The sequence below is a fragment of the Dasypus novemcinctus genome, chromosome 4 (genome assembly GCF_030445035.2).
Source record: "Dasypus novemcinctus isolate mDasNov1 chromosome 4, mDasNov1.1.hap2, whole genome shotgun sequence".
In the NCBI taxonomy this organism is placed as follows: Eukaryota; Metazoa; Chordata; class Mammalia; order Cingulata; family Dasypodidae; genus Dasypus; species Dasypus novemcinctus.
The window spans coordinates 42,199,624-42,216,160 of record NC_080676.1 but is presented as its reverse complement, the minus strand read 5'-3'; the positions used below and the strand labels follow the sequence as shown (position 1 = coordinate 42,216,160).

The 16,537-nt window shown below is 40.6% G+C and overlaps 1 protein-coding gene across 2 annotated transcripts in view; it reads left to right on the top strand.

Moving 5' to 3' along the window:
• The window catches only part of SLC7A14 (solute carrier family 7 member 14), a 139,675-nt gene that overhangs the window by 50,613 nt on the left and 72,525 nt on the right, over window positions 1-16,537 (top strand). For both annotated transcript variants that reach the window (XM_004447924.4, XM_058295266.2), the window contains exon 2: window positions 14,842-15,297. In XM_004447924.4, the coding sequence (XP_004447981.1) occupies window positions 14,994-15,297 (304 nt within the window). In that variant the 5' untranslated portion in view covers window positions 14,842-14,993. The remainder of the gene's footprint in view (window positions 1-14,841; window positions 15,298-16,537) is intronic.

The following is a 16,537-nucleotide window of genomic DNA, read 5'->3' as shown; positions in this document are numbered from 1 at the left end:
ATGAAGGGTCTACTTGAAATCCTCTGACTTAAAATGTGCACTCTTTAGGTGAAGGACAGAGAAACCCAGAAGACAAAATAACTAACTGTGAGTTACTAAACCTCCCGGCCACCAGGAAGCGCTCCTCCCGGGCCCATATTCAGGGGGTAAAACCCCCAGCTCTTTTCAGGTGACTGAAAGGGGAACAAACGTCTTCCACCCTGTAGCTGTTACAAGGACAAAGGCGGGGGGGGGCGCAGTCAGAGAGTTTTTCTTCAGTAAATTCGCCAGTGGAGTCAGCTTTGACTCTCAGCTCTGGACAGACAAAAACAAAAGAAAACTGAGACCTACACCTCTGTGGAAAGGTGCTCCAATGAGCGCCATCTGCTGGCTGGTCTGGACAAAAACTGCTTTTAGAGCTCTCTTTACCCCACTCCTGGGAGAAAGTCTACGTTGCATTAGGGAGTCCCTGGCATGACTTTGATACCTGAAGCGGGGCAATTTTAAAGACTAGGGATAAATTGCGCCAAAAATCAAAAAAGAGTTGTGAAAAAAATGACAATAGGAGAGAGAAATTGGCCATCAGAGTAAATTCACCAACATATCAGATGCCTAGACATCAGCAAAAAATTACAAAGCATAGTAGGAAACAGGAAGAGATGGCACAGCCAAAGGAACAAACAAAATATACCAAAAAGATTCAGGATTTAAGACAATTAATCAATGATAATTCCACAACTTTCCTAAATCAATGTAAAGAATTTAAAGAAAATATGATGAAAGAGATAAAGAATATCAAGAAGACATTGGGGGAACATAAAGAACAATTTTAAAGTCTGTAAAGAAAAGTAACCAACCTTATGGGAATGAAAGACACGATGGATGAGATTAAAAATACATTAGATGCATGCAAGAGCAGATTTGAATTGCTTAAAGATAGAGTTAGTGATTTCAAAGACAGAACGTCTGAACTGGAAAAGACAGAACAGAAAGAGAAGAGAATGGAAAAAATGGAACAGGGTCTCAGGGAACTGAATGACAACACGAAACACAAAAATATTCGCATTATCTGTGTCCCAGAAGGAGAAGAAAATGGAAAAGAGGCAGGAAGAATATTTGAGGAAATAATGACTGAAAACTTCCCAACCCTTATGAAAGACATAACTATCAATATCCAAGAAGGATAATGTGCCCTAAACAGAATAAGCATGAATAGACCTTCCCCACGATACTTACTATTCAGAATAACAAATATCAAAGATAAAGAGAGGATTCTGAAAGCAGCAAGACAAAAGCAAAGCATCACATACAAGAGAAACTTGATAAGATTAAGTGCTGACCTCTCATCAGAAACCAGGGGCTGTGGACTTGGCCCAGTGGTTAGGGCATCCGTCTACCACATGGGAGGTCTGCGGTTCAAACCCCGGGCCTCCTTGACCTGTGTGCAGCTGGCCCATGCGCAGTGCTGATGTGTGCAAGGAGTGCCCTGCCACGCAGGGGTGTCCCCCGCGTGGGGGAGCTCCACGCACAAGGAGTGCACCCCGTAAGGCACACATGGAGAGCTGACACAACAAGATGATGCAACGGAAGGAAACACAGATTCCGTGCCACTGACGACAACAGAAGCGGACAGAGAAAATGCAGCAAATAGAGAGAACAGACAACTGGGGGGGGTGGGACGAGGGGAGAGACATAAATAAATAAATAAATATTAATAAAAAAAAAAGAAACCATGGAGAGAAGAAAGTGGCATGATGTATTTAAGGTGTTGAAAGAGAAAAAACTCAGTCAAGAATTCTGTATCTGGCAAAGCTGTACTTCAAAAATGAAGGGGAGTCCATAGTCTTCACAGACAAACAAAAACTGATAGAATGTTACAAAAGACCAGAATTATAAGAGATATTAAAGAGAGTGCTGCAGCTTGAAAGGAAAAAACAAGGGCAAGAGACTAGGAGAAGAGTGTTGAAATGCAGAATATTAGAAAGGGTAAGAAAGATAGACTATAGTATAATATGACAACAGAAAGCCAAAGGCAAAATGGATAAAGTAAGTAATACCTTTACAGTTAATAACATTGAATGTTAATGGATTGAATTCACCAGTCAAAGGACATAGACTGATAGAATGGAAAAAAAATATGAGCCATCTATATGTTGTCTAAAAGAGACTCCCATAAGGATACAACGAGGTTAAAAGTGAAAAGTTGGAAAAAGATATTCCATGCAATTAGTAACCAAAAAAGAGCTGGAGCAGTGATACAAGCATCGGACAAAATAGATTTTAAATGCAAAACTGTTATAAGGGATGAAGAAGGTCATTATATATTAATAAAAGGGACAATTCAACAAGAAGGTATAACTATTCTAAATATTTATGTACCTAACCTCAGTACCCCAATATAATTGAGGCACACACTGGCAAAGCTGAAGGAAGAAATGAATGTCTCTACAATATACACCACTCTCAGTATTGGATAGAACATCTGGACAGAGGATAAATAAAGAAACAGAGAGCTTGAATAATATGATAAATGAACTAGACCTAACAGACATCTATAGAGCATTGCACCCCAAAACAGCAGGATATACATTCTTTTCAAGTGCTCATGGATCCTTCTCCAAAATTGACCATATATTGGGTCACTAGACAAGTCTCAATAAACTTTAGAAGGCTGAAAATATACAAAACATTTTCTCTGATCATAATGGAATAAAGCTGGAAATCAATAAAGAATGGAAAAAGGGAAATCATAAATATGTGGAGATTAGACAATACCCTCTTAAACAATTGGTGGGTCAAAAGAGAATTCAGCAAATATCTTGAGACAAAAGAAAATGAGAACACAATATATCAAAACCTATGGGGCACTGCAAAGGCAGTTCTAAAAGGGAAATTTATAGCCCTCAATGTTTACATTAAAAAAAGAAGAAAGAGGTAAAAAAAAAAAAAAAAGATGATCTAATTGCACACCTGGAAGACCCAAAAGAACAGCAAACTAATCCCAAACTAAACTGAAGGAAAGAAATAATAAAGATCAGAGCAGAAATAAATGAAGTCAAGAAAAAAAAAAAAAGAATCAACATGACCAAAAGTTGGTTCTTTGAGAAGATCAACAAAATCAAGAAAATCTTAGCTAGACTGACAGAGAAAAAAAGAAAGAAGAAACAAATAAATCAGAAATGAGACGGGGGACATTACCACTGACCCCATAGAAGCAAGAGATATCGTAAGAGGATACTATGAACAATAGTAAATGTAGATGAGATGGACAAATTCCTAGAAACATATGAACTACCTACATTGACTTTAGAAGAACTAGAAGACCTCAACAAACCAATCACAAGTGAAGAGATTGAAACTATCATCAAAAACCTCCCAAAAATGAAAAGCTCAGAACCAGGTGACTTTATAGGTGAATCTACCCATCATTCAAAGATGAACTAATACCAATTTTGCTCAAGCTCTTCCAAAAAAATTGAACAGGAAAGAATGCTACCAAATGCATTCTATGAAGCCAACATCATTTTAATACCAAAACCTGTTAACGATACTATGAAAAAAGAGAATTACAGACCAATATCTCTAATGAATATAGAGGCAAAAATCCTCAACAAAATACTTGCAAACAGAATCCAAAAGTACATTAAAAGAATTATACAACACGATCAAGTGGGTTTTATCCCAAGTATGCAAGGATGGTACAACACAAGAAAATCAATTTATGTGACCCTCTTGATTGATGCAGAAAAGGCTTTTGACAAAATACAGCACCCTTTCCTGATAAAACACACCAAAAGATAGAAATAAAAGGAAGCTTTTTCAATATAGTAAATTGCACGTATGAAAAACCTACAGCTTACTAGCTTGTACTCAATGGTGAAAGGTTGAAAACTTTCCCACTGAGATCAGGAATAAGAAAAGGATGCCACTGCCACAATTATTATTCAATATTGTCCTAGAAGCTCTAGCTAGAGCAATTAGGCTAGACAAAGAAATAAAAGGAACCCAAATAGGAAAGAAAGAAATAAAACTTTCACTATTAACTGAGGACATGATCCTGAGAAGTCTAGAAAATCCTGAAAAGTCCAAAATAAAGCTACTAGAATTAATAGACGAGTTCAGCAAAGTGGCAGGATATGAGATTAATACACAAAAAGCAATAGCATTTCTATACACTACTGCTGTGCAATCTGAGGTGGAAATTTTTTTAATTTCCATTTATAATAACAACTAAAACCATCAATATTTAGGGATAAACTTAGCAAGGGCATAAAGGACCTGTATTCAGAAAACTACAAAACATTGCTTAAAAGAAATCAAAGAAGAGTTAAATAAATGAAAGGTCATTCCATGTTCATGGATTGGAAGACTAAATATCATTAAGATGTCAATTCTACTAAAATGATTTACCGACAGATTCAATGCAATCTCAATAAAAATCCCAACAGCCTTTTAAGCGGAAATCAGAAAGCCAATAATCAAGTTTATTTGGAAGAGTAAAGAGCTCCGAAAATCAAAAATGTTTCAAAAAAAGAATGAAGTTGGAGGACTCTCACTTCCAGACTTTAAAGCATATTTCTTAGCTGTAGTGGTAAAAACAGGATGTTACTGGCATAAGGACAGACAGATTGACCAATGGAACTGAATTGAGAACTAAAATTGACCCTCACATTTACAGTCAAGAGATTTTTGACAAAGCTGTTAAGCCCACACAGCTGGGCTAGAACTGTCTGTTGAACAAATTGTGCTCAGAGAACTGGACAGCAATATCCAAAAGAAAGAAAGAAGACCCCTATCTGACACCTTATTCAAAAATTAACTCAAAATGGATCAAGGACTAAAATATAAAACAACAACCATAAAACTCCTAGAAGAAAATGTAGGAAAACATCTTCAAAATCCTGTGGGAGGTAGTAGTTTTTTAAACCTTACACCTAAAGCACGAGTAACAACAACAACAAAAAAACAGATAAATGGGAAATTCTCAAAATTCAACACTTTTGCCCCTCAAAGGACTTTGTCAAAAAGGTGAAAAGGCAGCCCACACAATGGGAGAAAATATTTGAGAATCACATATCTGATAAGGGTTTAATATCCATGATATATAGGAAGATCATACGACTCAATAATAAAAAGGCGAAGTTCCTATTAAAAAGTGGGGGAAAGACTTGAAAAGACAACTGTCCAAAGAAGGAATACAAATGGCAAAGAAACACACGAAAAAATGTTCAATATCACTAGCGATTAAGGAAATGCAAATCAAAACTATAATGAGATGTCATTTCACACCTATTAGACTGGCTGCTATTAAAAAGTCAGAAAACTGTAAATGTAGACAAGGATGTGAAGAGGTAGGAATGTTCATTCACTGTTGGTGAGAATGTAGAATGGTACAGCTACTGTGGAGGATGTTTTGGCAGTTCTTAAAGAAGTTGAATATAGAATTGCTGTGGGAACCAGCAATACCACTGCTAGGTATATACCCAGAAGAACTGAGAGCAGTGACACAAATAGATATCTGCACACTGATGTTCATAGCAGCATTATTCATGATAGCCAAAAGTTGGAAACAACCCCGATGTCCATCAACTGATGAATGGATAAACAAATTGTGGAGTATACGCATGATGGAATATTATTCAGCAGTTAGAAGAAATGAAGTCGTGAAACATATGACAACATGGATGAACCTAGGTTTAGTGAAGCAAGTCAGACACAAAAGGACAACTACTGTATGATTGTCCTATTATGAACTAAATATATTATGTGAAATATGAATATGGGTAGAATTGATTATATAAGGTCTTTTTTCTTTGAAGCCGAACAAATGAAAGTTAATAGTACAAAATGTTAATATCAGACAACAAAAAAAAAGTGAAGGAGACCCTACACAGAGTACTACATATTGTATAATTTCATTTATATAAAATGTAAATTTATTGAAAAGTGATTAGTGGTTACGTAAGTCTGAGGAAGGAATGCTAAGGGGTGTGTAGTCTTTCTTTTTGGAGTAAGGAAATTGTTCTAAAATTTTTGAGATGATGAATATACAACATTGTGATTATACTAAAAGCTACTGATTATAAACTTTGGATCAAATAGCCAGAAACAGTATGTATGTGGGGTAGCATAGAGAGATTGAGAGTAAGGAATTTTTTTGTTTGTTTGTTTTTTGTTTATTATTATTATTGAAATAATGAAAATAATAATGATTGAAGTGACGAACACACAACTATGTGATTACACCAAATACCATCGATCGTACATTGGATGAATTGCATGCATTATTAATATGTATCAACAAAATTGATTTTTTTTTTTTTATGTACACCCTGCAATAATAGAAATTCCCTTTGGCGGGCAATGGAAGACCTCTCAAAGAGACAAGCAGCCAGCCTGCAGAATAGATGAAACCAAAGTACGGAAGAGTTCTGTGTATGGGTTATGACACAGTGAATGGAGAAAAAAGTAGTTTCAAATACAAGCTCCAAGTCCAAAGGCATAAAGGCAATTATCCAAATTGCAGTTATTGATTTGTGATATAGCATCTCACGTGGGCAACGCTACTTGGCACATCCAGAGTAAGTAGCTGCAAGGATTTATCTACTTACAGATTTTCCTGAGCAACCCTAAGGAAGCCAACTGGTTAATAACACAACCCAAAAAGCATTTAGAAAACGCCTGTTAGAATTGTACTTTTCCAGATTGGATGGAGGAAATTCCCATGGATGCCAAGTCACCAAGAAGAGTTTTGAGAAAGGTTAATTTATCCTTCTACCCTTCCTCAGCCCCTTGAAGGGAAAAAATATATTTAAAAGGCATGTTGCCACACAGACGACTGGGCTAATTTTCCTTTGGGGATTGTCCCAAGCATGGCATGAGAGTGACATCATACAAAGAAAACGTGGGCAGCTCTGGTCACCCTTCTTAAGTATGAAGTGGAAGGGAAAGCGATGGCCTGGAGGTCAGGACACCTGACATTACATTACCTTGTTGTGTGGTCTTGGAAAAATCACCCCAGTGCTCAAGCTGTAGAATCACTGGGTGAATTACTCTATCCACGGACATTCTTGAGGTAGATGTAATTTGGGTTGAATTTTTGTTTTAATTAGTGACAGAATTTTGGAGAGAAAGGATGGGGAAAACTGAGCCATGTTTCTTTTCAGGAAAAAAGAGAGTAAAGATAAAGGTTGCGGTCTGCCATAGAGTATGGAAATACGAAAAGAGATATGTCTCAAGAAAGGTGTTTATTTTACTATGCACTTACTGTTTATGTATGATATACTTGAATAAAATTTTATTTTTAAAAAAACATTAAACAAAGAAAGAAAGATGGTATATAACCAAAAGAATTGAAAACTGGGACTCGGGTATTTATATACCAGTGTTCATAGCAGCATTATTCACAATAGCAAAAAGGAGGAAAAAACAAGTATCCATCAACAGATGAATAGATGAACAAAATGCACTATATACATACAATGTAATACTATTCAACTGTAAAAAAGGAATGTGCTGATACATGCTATAAGATGGTGAGTGTTGGGGAGTTATTGCTTAAGGGATACAGAGTTTCTCCTATTTGAGGTGATGAAAAGGATGAGGTAGTGGATTCTAGTGATATAATAGCATCGCATGGTGAATGTAATTAATACGTCAGAATAGTACACTTGAAAGTGATTACAGTGGGAAATTTTGAGTTGCATATATGTTACTACAAGTAAATGTTAAAAAAGGAAAGACATATCCTAATGTAAAAAAAAAAAAAGGGTGTTTAGATAGGCTAGGCTAAATATGTGCTCCCCCAAAGATAGCCACATCCTAATCCCCAGAACCTTACAAGGTAAAGGAACTTTGCATATATTATTAAACTAAGGATCTTGAGATGGGGAGGTTACCCTGAATTATCCAGGGGCACCCAATATAAACACAAAGTTTCCTTTAAGTGGGACGTGGTAAGTCAGAGAAGAGCGAATATGCTATGGGCTAACACTTTGTTAAGTAATATGGAAGGTGATCAAAAAATACTTGAAAATGGGTTTGATCAAACGCATAGCAAAGATTTAACTTAGAAGATTAACAATCTGAAAGTCAGGAGCCCTGGCTTTGTAGCCAAGCATACATCTGAGTGAATCTGGCAGGTACTAGCACTGTTTGATTTAGGGGGCACGTCCAAGTGCACACAAATGCATACTTGCACACAAAGGAACAGACTGATAAAAAAAATTTCCCCTCATACCCGCTAACACTCCAAAAATATCAGTCATAATGAATTGCAACCTGTCCTAGAAGTACAAGTAGAATGTGATTGATCTGGAAACAGTAACATTGGAAATACTGCTGACCACTGTAGAACTTGAAGGTGTTTAGTCTAGAGGAGATAAGACTAAAAAAGAGATATGGTAGCTGCCTTCAAAAACTCAAAGACTTACTCTATAGTCAGATTCATCCTAATCTATGTAGATACAGACAACAAAACAGGGGAAAGTTACAAGGACACAGATGTTGGGGGCTGAATCATATCCACCCCCCCCCCCCAAAAGACATGTTCAATTCCTAACCCACAGTCCTGTGGGTGAGCCCATTCATAAATAGGACCTTTTAAGAGGCTATTTTATAAGGTGTGGCCAGAGTTAATGAAGGTGGGACTTAATCCAATATGACTGAAGTCCTCATAAGCAAAGGAAACCAAAGATAAAAGTAGAAGCCCAAAGTCAGCAGAAACCAAAAGAGAAGGCACAAGGAAAGAGAGATTACCATGTGACAGAGAATTGCTGGAACATTACGGACTCTGGGAGAAAGCTAGCTTTTCCAATACTTTAATGTTGGGCTTCTAGCCTCAAAAACCCTGAGACACTAAACTCCTGTTCCTCAAGTCAGTGTGTTTTGTGGTATTTGTCATAGCAGCCCTGGCAAACTAAGACAGATTCTCAATTCAGTTTCCCAGGGTGTTCTGGTAAATTGGTAGATAGGGCTGGGTAGATAGGGCTGGGCAGACACTGAGATTCAGATATACCTGGCCTGTAGAGTCGTAGTGACTGATTTGCAAGCACATCGGCATTTGAGGTACAAACAAATAACCATATCTGGCAAGCTTGGAGAAGTGGAGTAGAATCAAGGAAGTCAAGAGAGAAACCACCATAAAGGATTCTGGCTGAGTGAGTCAGAGTGAGCCACAGGCATGAAGTTCAGAAGGATCCGCCATGTCTTAGCCCCCTGACAGTACAAGTGCACCTCAGGGAGAAAAGTCAAAAGAACAAAAGGAGGTGCAACACCTAATGGTCCAAGCAAAATCTGCTCTGGGGCCTTTAAATAACAAAACACAAGAAAGAAGAAAGCCATTCTCTATAAGTAGGAGAAAATAAGCAAGAATACCTTGGAGTGAAAGTACCAGGATGTTAGTCTGTAGCCGGAAGAAACCCAAGGGAGTTTCCACAGAGAAAAGCCCTGGCTAATGCAAGGGAGCAGCCCGAGGGCTCTCTGAAAGCTGCCCTGAGAGAGGGGGGATGTCGGAGGGGTGTCAGGCACAGGTGGCAAAAGGACTGGGTTGGGTGCCAGAGTGGACAGATGCTAGCTGATGCTCACATGGCACTCATGTGCCAGGCACTGTGCTAAAAGCTTCACATGTGTTAACTCCTTCCCTCCTCACAACAATCTTGCAAGGTAGGAACCATTATTGCATTTTGCAGATGGCAAAACTGAGGCATTGAGAGATTTTGCCCAAGGTCACGTAGCAAGTAAGGGGCAGAGCTACGATTTGAACCCAGGAAATTTGGCTCCTGAATTGTGTTCTTAATTAGGAGCCAGGAGCTCAGTCCAGAGGAGGAGAAGCAGCAAGGCTGGTGGGGAGGGAGGTCAGCGCAGGACTCCTAGATGCAGGAGTTGGGGAGCTCAGGTCCTGCAGTCACCAGGTGGGGTTCATCAAACCAGGTAACTTGTATTCTCACTGTACTCTCATTTTTGCCCACAGACTCTTGAGGTCTGGGGATACTGATTGAAAGAGTTGCATGGCCAGCATGCCTGGCCAGCTAGGTGAAGGAGCTGTATCTGTCAGCTAGGCTTCTCTGCCACTGTGTCCTGCCAAGGGCTGGACAGTCATCAGGAACATCATGAAGGGATTTTTGTCATCCCTTACTGTGTTTGCAAAATCAACAGGAATGACGTTTGTTGATTGTTTTTGTTAACCTTCATTTTTTTCCCTCTCCTCTTATCCAAAGGCAGGCTCCAAACTATTTCAATAATCTTACCTAGTCACTAAACTTCTAAGACATAATTATTTTCCGCATCAAACAAGCCTGCCTTTACCATCTTTATTCTCGGAGCCCACTGAAACCTCAAGCACGCCAATAAATACCGCAATGAAGGCTCTCTCCTCCGATGCCCTGTAAGCCTCCTTAGTTAGAGCTGTGAAGTATTTTGAGAAACTTGAATTAAAGTGCTAGAGAAAAGCACACCACACATTTATTGCTCATCTTGGAAAGACAGCCATGCGCTTCCAAAACTATCTCTGATTAACATAATCTGGAGGTAATGAATATGGATGCTGTCAATAGTCACTTAGAAGCATGTTTTCCTTTGTACATTTTGTTCCCTGTCAGTAAATTTCCTACTGAGAAAGGAAGTGCCACAGGCCCCTGGTTGCATCAAGTAAGCAAGCACTCAGAAGAGGTGCACAGGGGGATTCGAGACAGCCAGGGAGTGCTCCCACCCTCAACCCTTGTTCTAGCTGAGACTACGTTCTCACCATGGTTTCTGATTGTCAGGAATAAGGAGTGCACGTAGACACTGTCACCTCCCTAAGGAGCCTGGTTCATTTCTCAGTGTCCCTGTGACAGGTTCCAATGAAGAGCTGGTCAGAGGGGACGCTCCAGGCAGAGCAGCACCCATAGGCATTATTGCAACGAAAGGTTGTTCAGAGGCCCAGTGACCAGCTAGAGAAGGAAGCAGGAGGTACCTGTCCGACTCGTGGCTCTCGGTGGAAAACAGCTGTGTGTGTTCATCTATTTAGGGTTCATTTATTTATTCTTCTTATAACAGAAGCAGAGCATGCACGTCAGTCATTACTTGTGGCCGAGGGCCAGGATCGCTGTCCTGGTTCTGCTTTAGAATCAACTGGGAAGCTTTTCAAAATTCTGTGCCTGGACCATACCCCATGCAAATTAAATCAATTCTACGCGGGGCCCGGACATTAGTGTTTTTGAAATTTCCTCGGATAATTCCAACATGGGGCCAAGATGGAGAACCACTGGCAAAGGGGATCTGAAGGCCAGAGAACCCTCCAGAAGCTGACATTAAGAGCACTGTTGTGCCCTGCCTTTTGGCCACTCTCATTTCCAATAGCACACATGCCCTCCTTGACCCCTGACCCATGACATCTGACCCATCCCATGGTCAGTGTGTCCCACCCTCACGCTTCCCTGTTTGTCTGTGCGACAATGCTGTGGAATTTCACCAGGTTCTTCGTGTACTTGTCCACCTCTCAGCGACAGCAGGTCCACAACTCACTCACCTTTCTATGACCATCATGGCACTAACCTAAAGAATGAGTTCTTGGGAAACGGACTTGGCCCAGTGGTTAGGACGTCCGTCTACCACATGGGAGGTCCACAGTTCAAACTCCGGGCCTCCTTGACCCATGTGGAGCTGGCTCATGTGCAGTGCTGATGCGCGCAAGGAGTGCCCTGCCACGCAGGGTGTCCCCCGCGTAGGGGAGCCCCATGCGCAAGGAGTGCGCCCCATAAGGAGAGCTGCCCAGCGCGAAAGAAAGTGCAGCCTGCCCAGGAATGGCGCCACCCACACTTCCCGTCCACTGACGACAACAGAAGCGGACAAAGAAACAAGACGCAGCAAATAGACACAGAGAACAGACAACCGGAGGGGGAGGTGGATTAAATAAATAAATCTTTAAAAAAAAAAGAATGAGTTCTGGACCTCAACTATGCTGTTTTTTTGTAGGAGGTACTGGGGAATGAACCCAGGACCTCGTCCATGGGAAGCAGGCACTCAACCACGAAGCTACATCTGCTCCCCTAGAGTAAGTTTTTAAAAATGTGAATCAGATGAGGTTGCTCACCTGGCGAGCTAAAGCAGATGATAATTAAAGGGCTGTGTGAGGGTTGAATTAGTTGAGATGCGTAAGACTCTAACACAGCTCTCAAGCCCTTCTCCTCGCCCTGAGCCAGTCCCACTCAGTCCCAGAACAGACCATAGCTGCTGTCCCCTCTGGATCCCCTCTGCCGGGAGCCCTGTCCCCCTGCCTCCTGCTGATCACCTGAGCCCAGGCCATGTCTTCTGAGACCCTCCCCTACTCTCCATCACCTCTTTTATTTCCTTGATAACCCTCATCACTCTCTGGGACAATCTAGTTTTATTTGTTGGCCTGTTTATTATCTGTAAAAAGTTTCAAATCAGAATAATTATATAATCCCTTTTTGTAAAAAGAAATACACATGTACTTACAGACAAATACATGTATAAACATCCTTATGTAAAGAAGGGTCTGAAAGGCTACTAAGGCTATAAATCAGGTTTTAATGATGGGGTATCATAAAATGGGTAGTATTTATTACTCACATTTGTTTATTGTTTATATTGCCTACTTTTCCTCCAATAAGCATGTTATGCTTTTGTTATAAGAAGAAGAATAAAAGATAAGCTTTTCCATAAACAAACAAATACCTTCTCACTTGCATTGTGATTTGGGTGTCCTTTCTCCCCCAGTTTAGACTGGAAGCTCCATGAGATCAGTGCCCAGGCCTTTACCTCCCCAGGCCTGGCCCCATGCCCAGCACGGAATGGATAACCAGTACATGCTGGATGAGTTGCAACTGAATACATATGTATATATATATAATTTTTCCACAAGACCTCAACCAAAGCAGGTGTTCTTGCACCCTTGGTATACATGGGGCATATTTTTTCACAAGTCCAGAAACCCTAAATAAATGAATACATGCAGACACTCGTAGATTTTCAAATGGGTCTATCATATACAAGGGCACTATCCAACCACAGTGATATTTAAGCTGTAGTCAACAATAAAAACACAGCACAAGGCAACACTGTCAAATATAAGCAAAAATGAAACCAGAAGCACGGTCACCCAACCCCTGTGAATCAAACTACCACATTCCACCTGATTCTTCTAATTAGCTTTCACTTGCAAAGCCTTTAGAAGCAGACAAGTGTTACATTAAGTGCTAAGTGGTATTAATTAATACTATTAGTAGATGACATGGACAGGGACTTATTATGAATGCAAATCTCCCAAATATATCAGCACAGTACTTAGAATCAATTGGGGCTGTTCTCTAAAAAATGCTCTGTTGAGTTTGATAAAGTTTCTGGCTTCCAAAGGAAAGTAGATTCATATTATCTTGGTGTTTTCTAATTTGAAAGAAATCATCTCATACCACAGTTCACCACCCTATCAGACCCAAGATCCCTTTTTATAATACATATTTTGTCACACTTCTCCTTAATATCCTGAAGTGAAATTCCTAGATAACCCACCTACATGCCCACACATGTAACACATAGTTCAGAATGTAAATGCTCGTTTATGTCCACACTAGAAGACAAAGTGCAGTTGTCACAGGCTTGCATTATGTGAAGCGTCACCACAAGTGCATCCATCCTGAGCAGTGGCTGTTGTTGCGTGAAAAAGTGTGCCATGGGTGACATGGCCATAGGTGCTGTGGTTTTCAGGAATGGGGAACAAATCTTTCCAAAGCCCCAAACCAAACAAATCATAATCTTGAATTCATTTATTCTATAGTTGCATTGCTGAAAAATTCAATGCACCTATATGTTAAAACCATCCCCCCAAAAATGCCCATAGGTTATATGTAAAGCTGAGTTAGACTCTGAGCTCAAATAATCATAACCAGATTTTTCATCTACAGGGATGTCCAGAGAAATATTTGAAAGTCACGTGGCTCTGTCTCACACATAGTAGGACATTTAACCTCTGAAGAAGCCCACTGAATTTAGCATCTCTGGAACACTACCCACCATCCCAAACTTTGAGAACAAAATATATATATATATATAACACTTATTTACTTTGAGATCAAAATTCCAAAACAACCTTATGTAGTGAAATTGTCTCTCTTGAGAGTCATGAATCTAACATCCTTATAAAAAGTGAGGACACTGTATCCCCAGAGAATATGCCCAAGAATCACAAACATAGTCTCGACAGAGCCAGATAAGAAAGAAATATTCTGACAGAGTGGATGTGGCTCAAGCGGTGAGCACCTGCCTCCCACATGGGAGGTCCCAGGTTCAGTTCCCAGTGCCTCTTGAGAAAAACAAAAATCAAACAACAAGTAGAAACAAATGAAAAAGTCCAGAGAAGCTGATGTGGCTCAATGGTTGAACACCAACTTCACACATATGAGGTCCTGGGTTCGATTCCCAGCCCCCGGGACCTATAAAAATAAAAAAGTTTCTGAGTTGGGTTGGATGACCATTTTCCATGTGCCAAGCATTGCCTTATGCTCTTTCTGAATATAAACTAATTTAGTCGCATCAACACTAGGAGAAAGATTTTCTTTTCCCCATTGAATTGCTGAGACTGAAAGAGAAGTAAATGATCTTACAGGCAATAATGCCAGAGCAATAAGCATCAGTGTCCTGATTCAGACCGTCCTTTTCAGAAAGACCCTGTGAGGCTGAACAAGCTACCGACTGTCATCTAGGGCTGCAGGGGACCGCAGAGGAGAAATGCATTCCTCCCACACTAGGAGTACACAGGACAGACCTGTCCTGCCAGTTCAGTACGTTAACTTCCAACTGTGCCTCCAAGTCATGGTTCATTTCCCACTGAGTCTGATCCTCCCCTTTGTGTTTTCCCTGCAGACACTCATGCCCAGGAGAAGGCTGCCCCGGCTCCCTCTGGACTTTTCCTAAAGGGAGATCCCTGTTCACTAGATGACTTCCAGAACCAACCGCTAAGCTTCCGGTAGGCCTCTTCCATCAGCAGACCTCCACCACAACGCCGATCAGTCAAGATGAGTGGCTTCCTCGCCTCCCTGGACCCCCGGCGGGTGCAGTGGGGGTCTGCCTGGTATGCCATGCATTCCAGGATCCTGCGTACCAAACCAGTGGAGTCCATGCTGGAGGGAACTGGGGCCACCACAGCACATGGCACCAAGCTAGCCCAGGTGCTCACCACCATGGACCTTATCTCGCTGGGCGTCGGCAGCTGTGTGGGCACTGGCATGTATGTGGTGTCCGGCCTGGTGGCCAAAGAAATGGCAGGACCTGGCGTCATTGTGTCCTTCATCATCGCAGCCGTTGCATCCATATTATCAGGTAAGCCTCGGCGCACAAGGGAAGACCTGTGAAAGCATGTTTGCCAGCCTCGTTACTGTTCATCCCACTTCCAGAGTCTTCAGTGGTGAGATGTATGGAGTGGCAGAGAAGTGGTTTCATCATGTTGCCTTTTTGCCTTGGCTGCCAGGGAGTTCAGGGCTAAGTTTGACTCCATTTTCTTTGGTTTTTCAATAAAAAGAATTATTCTGGTGCCCAGGCATCTGCTAACTTCCCATTCCTGTACTTAGAGTTCTATTTTTATTAAAACTTTCCCTTTCTTTGGAAGATGGGTCAAACCCTGGGAGCAGCTAGGATGTAAATAATAAACAAAGGATAAGGAAAGTTGCAAAATGACAAGTCCATAAAGCTGATTTGATTGGGATTTGATGAGCCTCCAACTGGCATTGTGACCCACAAACAGAAGGAAGTCTCCCTAGGAAAAGCCACTGTGAGAATCACAGGGCACCATCTGCCACAAGCACCTCCTACCGAGGCTGCTCACCTAATTCCTTCTTTCCCCTCGAGAGTCATAAAATCCATATGTGTTTAAATAAGGTACCAGGATATACATGTTGATAACTTGTGACATGGCCCTCCTATTTCTTTTTCCTCTTAACTCTTCCTCCTCTGCATTCCAAACTAAAGCATCTGCCCAGAACTCCAAGAGTAGGTCAAAAGACAACTTGAAAAAATAGGAAAAGGGAAATTTTCTGCTTCTTGATGGTCAAATTGCAAAAGCATGAGGCTTCGCTAGATTTTTGGTGGCAGATCATGTGGGTCAGTCCATGTAGTGACAGTGAATGTCATGGTCTCTTCAAATGTTTCAAGAGAAGTGGAAATCCTAAATCACATTGGGAGTTATGTGTACAAAATGCATTCAGTCACAAGAAAAGCCCTGCCTTAATATGGTACATGCAGATTAAACAGTCTTCATCCATGTGTGATGCACAGCCAGATCATCACATACACCCAGAAAGTTCACTGGTTTATTTTTGCCATCTTTTTAATTTGAAGAAAATGTTTCCAGAGTAAATTTGTTATCTGCTGTCATTTCTAATCTTCCTTCTTGGTTTTACTATCATCCCTTTTTCCTAAAGTCTCTATCTCATAGGCATGAATATTCAAATAATTGAGTTTCTTGCAGAACAGAGGGTTTTTTTCCCTTATCAATGAAAATAAATTATTCACATGCTGAATTTCTTGGATACTTGAAATTCTATTACTCTGATTGTGGTCATGG